Genomic DNA, 6,542 nt, shown 5'->3' on the forward strand with positions numbered 1-6,542 from the left:
TTGACTAAAATCAGTCCCCACATCTCTAAGGCTTACATCCTTCAGGTCTTTTTTCCCAAATGTTATTTCTCAGGAAGACTTATCCTGAATATTCCTTCCAAAAATTTTGACGCCCACACTTCCTATCCCTTCCCTCCCTTAAATGTTTCTTTAGTACTTAGCACCCAATATAATACATATCTGATTTACATTTACTGCCCATTTCCAAGAAAGCTAGAATTTTCACGTTGACTACTGCTGCATCCCCAGAAGCTGGGACACTACCTGGCACGTATTAACCACTTCATCAATATTTGCTGACTGAATCAATGACCCATGTGAGGATTCTTGGAATGGTCAAGCTACGATTAATAAACAAACAAACAAAAAGGTAATAAGGGGGGGAAATAACCCAAACAGGTATTAAAAGGTAAACTACGTGACTGCATCAAAAATGAAAATATTCTGGAGACGCAAAAAACTGGTAAACAATTTTTCAACAAAGAACGCAGCAAAATGCATTTTTCTCGGCATTTCTTCCCGAAACGCTCGCACCTGCCAAGCAGGTCTTGGCAAATAAATATTTTGCCTTTCTATAAAAACTATGATTCTGACGTAGCAAATCTGGGAGAAAGTCGGTACAGAGGAAAGGCACGGTCATGGAAAGGCGCCCAGCCGTCCGTGCTCCCCTCCCTAGCCCCCCAGTTCCCCACCCTCCCACCGTCTTTAGGGCAAAATCCCTCCGAACCGGGGCCTGCGGAGGCTGAGGCCGGAAGGCGAGACGCGCGCCCCCACCCGCGAAGCCCTGACACCCCGAACGTCTTATTTGGTGACTGGGGCAGCGTCGTGGGGGTCTGCCACAGAGCCTCGGGCAGCGCCGCGAGGGTCTGTCACACAGCCTCGGGGCTCAGGCTAGAGGGAAAAAGGGCACGGACAGCGCCGCACTGGGGAACTCGCCCCGGATCTCAAGTGGAAAGGCTACGGTGCGTGAGGCGGTCGCTCGGACCTCAAGGCACAGACCTGTACACCTCCGCAGACTCCAAAAGCAGCGGCGCTCGGACAGCGCGGCTCCACCACTGGCTTCGGCCACCAGAGCCCCGCCCCCAACTTGCCTCCTCCCGGCTGCAGCACGGTCACGGACGCTCGCCGGCAGAGGCCCAGCCACCCACTCTCGCCCTTTGAGCTGCCCCTGCCTCTCAAACTCAAACCCTGAGGCACAGGGGGCGGGACAATAGGGGAGGCTGCGCCCAATCCCGACCGAACTCCGCCCACTAGGCTCGCTGCCGGAACTACATGTCCCATAAGGCCACGGCTTTTCACCGGAAAGAGGCTCGCCGATGTGGGGGAGGAGCCCAAAAAGGACTGTGGGAGAAAGGCTCTTTCCTTTCCGTCTGGCGGCAGCCATCAGGTAGGCTGTGTTGGTGGTATTCGCTGTTTCATCCGCCGCTGATCTCCCTTCGACTCGGCCATCCAGACTCGGGGACCCTGCGTCCTCGGAGCTTCTCCTGTCTTCTGTGTGGCGCGAGTTCGATCAGGATGCGGGGCTGCGCGGGCGTGGAGAGGCGGCCCCCGGAATGGGCTGGGGCGATGATGTGATGGCGGCGCGAATTCGAGCGGGGCCTGGAGCGTGAAGGGAAAGGAAGCATGGGGCTGAGGGATGGGAGGCCGGGCCTAGAGGGTCTTAAAGCGAGGCCTGCGGGTTGGGTGGAGTAAGGGCTTTTTCCTCAAGAGTTAACCTTGGAGGCAGTGGCTGTAGCACTTTTCCCTGTCGTGTCTGCGAGCTCGCTTTGCAGGCCAAGCCCTCGGGGACGCCGCCTGCCGCAGCCCTCAGCCCCCATCAATGCCCAAGTCTAATGCCATTCATGTGTCCAACAAAAATGTACCGATTACCTCTCTGCGCTGCTCCGTGCTGGGGTCGCAGAGGTGACAGCGCTGCTTGCCTTGAGCGCGGAAGTGGGGGTTGGGCTGGCTAGCCTTTGCATTTCTTGCATAGCCATTTTCAGCCTCCGTGGTTTCCTTCTGGCCGGTGGGGAACTAAGATGGACGCAATCTTGCCATATTTTAAATGCATGATGTTTTTTAGTTCAAAGGTAAGCCAAGATGGGCGCTTACAAGTACATCCAGGAGCTATGGAGGAAGAAGCAGTCCGACGTAATGCGCTTTCTTCTCAGGGTGCGCTGCTGGCAGTATCGCCAGCTTTCTGCGCTCCACAGGGCCCCCCGCCCAACCCGGCCCGATAAAGCGCGCAGACTGGGTTACAAGGCCAAGCAAGGTGAGCGGACTCTGCGTGGATGCTTAAATAAAGTTTGTTCTTGGGGAAATTGTAGAAACCGGTAATTAGAGGTATATGCCCCAGTGCCTTCCATCACTTAAGGCTTTGTTGGTAACTGCATTCGGCTTAGCAAAAAGCCCGGAAGTTGCTGAGGGGTAAACCCTGGACAGAGTCGTCTAAAGTAGCGAGAGTGTTTTAGATTACAAATCTGTAGGAGTCTGGACTGAAGCAAAACAACAGCATGAAGTGGGAATAAGAAGTTAATCTCCCTGTGCCATCAACGTAGAGTACTTTGAAAAACCCTGGAATGTGTTCATTTTTAGAATAAGTCTTAGATGGGTATTTGTTTTACTTTCATCGGATACATATGCGGCTTATGATCTGAAATATATTTGATGTTGCAGCATTTAGTGGCAAGTCATGGAGGCTTCCATTCTTACCTCTTTTACAAGGCCACTGTAAATTTGTTTTTACAGGTTATGTCATATATCGGATTCGTGTGCGACGTGGTGGCCGCAAACGCCCAGTTCCTAAGGGTGCTACCTATGGCAAGCCTGTCCATCACGGTGTCAACCAGCTGAAGTTTGCCCGAAGCCTCCAGTCTGTTGCAGAGGTAAGTGGATCTTTCAGTAGCAGTTGTACCGATCACCTGGAGATAGTGAAGGACTCTGATTGATAACTTGAGCCCCGCTGTGTTTAAAACGCAGTTTGTGATTTTTACTTCAGTCTTGGTAAAGTGTTGCTGTCCCAAGAGTCTTTGTTACTAACCTGTCTTTGTGTATAACGGAAAGTGTTTTATGATTAGCGTGAACCTTGGAACCTGAGCTTTTGAAGGGCGGTAAACTTTTGTCTTAAAGAGCACATTTCCCAGATGTGTATAAGCTGTGCATTTATTGATATGGCTAATTTTCTATGTTCTGGTCATAAGTTGTCTTTCTCGGTTAGTAAATGAAGCTGTACTCTGTCCCAGAGGTTGACCTAACAAGGGCCTTGTTGCCCTCTGTAAGCTAAAAATGTTTTATTTTTGTTTTTAAAAGAAAAGGCAAAAACGACCTACACTCAAGAGACCATAGTGGCCTGCGAAGCCTAAAATAATAGGCTAAATATTAAGTTTCACATGAAAGGTTTGCTGATCCCTCAGTTGTGTTAGGAAAAGATAAGGTTCCTAAATTTTGTTGGCCAGGTATCGGAGAGGGGGATAATAGACAACAGTTTCAAATCTTAAGAATGTTTACATGGGTTATTTTAGTAAGTCTTCCTTATACTTTGGGTGCTAGCCTCTGGGGAGATGCTTAGTAAAATACTTGACTGCTTAAGTGAACGGCCTATGCCTTTGTCTAGTGTGTAAATTAAAGAGACTTCTTCCTAATTTCCTACTATGGGAAATGGAAGGCTGACCTTGGGTCTTTTTTTCCTATTCTAGGAGCGAGCTGGACGCCACTGTGGGGCTCTCAGAGTCTTGAATTCTTACTGGGTTGGCGAAGATTCCACATACAAATTCTTTGAGGTTATCCTTATCGATCCATTCCATAAAGCTATCAGAAGAAACCCCGACACCCAGTGGATCACCAAACCAGTCCACAAGCACAGGGAGATGCGAGGGCTGACATCTGCAGGCCGCAAGAGCCGTGGCCTCGGAAAGGGTCACAAGTTCCACCACACTATTGGTGGTTCTCGCCGTGCGGCTTGGAGAAGACGCAATACTCTCCAGCTCCACCGTTACCGTTAATACAAGTAATGTTTGTAAAATTCTTACCTAATAAACAATTTAGGACAGTCATGTCTGCTTAAAAGTGTTCTTTAATTTGTCTGTTAAAATTAGTTGTCTGCAGATTGTTCCATGAATGCATTGTCAAATTATGAAAGTTAAAGTGCAATAATGTTTGAAGACTATAAGTGATGGTGTATCTTGTTTCTAATAAGATAAACACTTGTGTCTTTTGCTTTATCTTATTAGGGAGTTTATATGTCAGTGTTTAAATGCTGTTTGGTATAATAGGTGTAAAATAAATTCTGTAAAAGTGGAATGCAGAAGCTAGCCATGTAGATTTGTTGGTGCATGTAATGAAACCTACAGCTTCATTGGGGTGATGTTATGCTCTGCTGGTTTACTCTCAAATGTTTGTTCTTAGGGGGTTGGTAAGAACAAGCTTTTTAAATTGGATTTTGCTTGGAAACGTGAAGAATATCCTAATCTTTTATCGTGATGATATGCAGAAAAATGTTAACTGGGAACCACATTTTTAGGTTGAGTCCAATATCCGATTCACGTAACTGCTGCTTCTGAAAGAATAGTTAAAAATGCCACCATTTTTAGGTGAATTGAATAAACCTGTTGCAAGAGGATTCTCTTAGAAATGAAAATAAATCCTGTTTAACCAAAGCAAAATTGCCTTGGTCTACACAGTACCATTGAGTGAGTATCACATAAAAGGTGGAGGTCCTGGTTCTATTTCATGACTATGGGATCTGTAGAATACTGAATTTCCTACAAAGCAGTCAGTAATGGTATTTACGCTGATTTACATTAAAACTGATGGAAATTGAGCATTGGGTAAATGAGAAGACTTTACCTTGAGATTTGTAAGCTAGTAACCCATCTAATGCTAGGATTGGGAAACTGGTGGCCATCATAACCTTTTTAAGTGTGAGGGTAAAAAAGTTGGCTTAGATCAGTTTTAAATGCTTTATCATTTAAATGGTGTTAATTGGTGTTCGTGACCATTTTGAACCCATTAGCAAAGTATGTTCTCTTGGGTTAACCCACCTTACCCACTCCCACAGGCTACTGAGAAAAGTCCTGTAGTTGGTGTCAGTACAAGTTTATAGTTTACAATCTCATCCTTAATGTGTTGTCCACAGTCACTTCTCATCTTTGCTCTAACCCCTCAAAATCCTTGTCATTCCATAAACTCGCCAAGCCATCATTTATGCCCAGCTTGATGTTAAGCATACCACATTCTTGTCTTCCAGTAGATGAAGTTTGTTTCCCAGGGTGAGCTTGAGTGTGTAGCAAATAAAGAGGAATTGCCCCAGTTCTAAGTTTGCTGATCTAATCTAGTATGATTTCAAAATCTAATTGCTGGTTGTCTTCGAACCAGTTTTTATTTTTTTTCAAGGGTTTAAGGCTGAGGTGATTTCCAGAAAACAGGCTTAAAACCCCTTGAGATCTGAATTTTTTTCACTCAGAAAGAGATCCTAAACCATACCTAACTTTATGTGTAGAGGTGGTTTGACTAAAGGAATAAATGTTTATTAAACTAACAAATGGACCTGTTATCTTTTGTCACCTAATAATACACTTAAAAGGAAACCAAGTACCGTAATCTACCAAAAATTGTAATGGCAGAAACAGTCAATTTGAGAGGAAATAAAATGTATAGTATTTAGTCTTGAGAATTTTTTTCTCTTGGTTCTTTGGTCCTTGCATGAATTAGAACATTTTTAAAAATGTTTTTTAAACTCTGGATGCTAATTTGGGAAGGAGAGGGAGGGTTCAAGCTAAATATTGGTGTGACAATCTCTAAAACGGGCTGGCTTCTATTTTGCTATGCTACAGTTTTCTTTCCATACTGTACCTAGAGGGATCTTGTTAAGTGTCATTCCAGTGCTGGAAGCTGAAGTCCTTATAGAAAGTTTCCATGATCTTCCTACTCTTCGCACCACTGGACTGCTGTGCAACTGCTGTCTTCCTTTGGTATTGCAGCTTCCGTGTTCTTTAGAGAAGCCAAGCACTCTCCTAAAGCCTTTATGATGAGAAAACTCCCCAGGTACTAAATGTCACCTTAGAGGCTTTCCCTGACCAACAAGCTGTTCCTGTTGGCTTTAATATTTCTAGATCAGTGTGATTAAAACATACCCAAATCAATTATAATTTCCTTTAGAAATAGAGCAATTGGTTTCTCAACCCTGCAAGTGCAGGCACTCATAACTCCCTTTTGCTAATGGACACACCGAGACTGAAAGCTGAAGCAACTTGTCAAGGTCACACAGTGGCAGTCTGAATTCATACCCTCCCAATAAACTTAAAATTTTGAATAGGTAATATATTGACATGACTAAAAATTCAAAGCGTTACAATAGGGTCTGCAGTAAAAATTTGCCCCCTCAGTTCCCCTTCTGGAGGCAATGTGATCAGTTTTGTTGGTTGGTTTGTTTTATCAGGAGATTCTTTCATATGTGTGCAAGCAATACATATTTTTTTTTATCCAAATATTAAAATGTTCTACATATTGGGGATTTTTTTCATTTAGTTGTGTATCACAGAGCCTAGTCTATATCACTTCATGAA

General features: G+C 44.8%; 2 protein-coding genes across 3 annotated transcripts in view; one reads left to right on the forward strand and one right to left on the reverse strand.

Annotated features, from left to right (window-relative positions):
* The window catches only part of NKIRAS1 (NFKB inhibitor interacting Ras like 1), a 39,981-nt gene extending 38,899 nt beyond the window's left edge, over nucleotides 1-1,082 (reverse strand). For both annotated transcript variants that reach the window (XM_049628878.1, XM_049628876.1), the window contains exon 1: nucleotides 1,000-1,082. The gene's annotated coding sequence lies outside the window, so the exon portion shown is untranslated. The remainder of the gene's footprint in view (nucleotides 1-999) is intronic.
* A 215-nt stretch (nucleotides 1,083-1,297) lies between these two features.
* On the forward strand, nucleotides 1,298-5,519 carry RPL15 (ribosomal protein L15). The gene is made up of 4 exons (XM_049628879.1): nucleotides 1,298-1,387; nucleotides 2,063-2,251; nucleotides 2,728-2,864; nucleotides 3,675-5,519. Exons 2-4 carry the CDS (start codon nucleotides 2,080-2,082, stop codon nucleotides 3,978-3,980), a joined length of 615 nt encoding a protein of 204 aa, XP_049484836.1. The 5' UTR covers nucleotides 1,298-1,387; nucleotides 2,063-2,079; the 3' UTR covers nucleotides 3,981-5,519.
* Nucleotides 5,520-6,542: the final 1,023 nt, after the last annotated feature.

This window comes from Panthera uncia, chromosome C2, assembly GCF_023721935.1.
Source record: "Panthera uncia isolate 11264 chromosome C2, Puncia_PCG_1.0, whole genome shotgun sequence".
NCBI classification, from domain to species: Eukaryota; Metazoa; Chordata; class Mammalia; order Carnivora; family Felidae; genus Panthera; species Panthera uncia.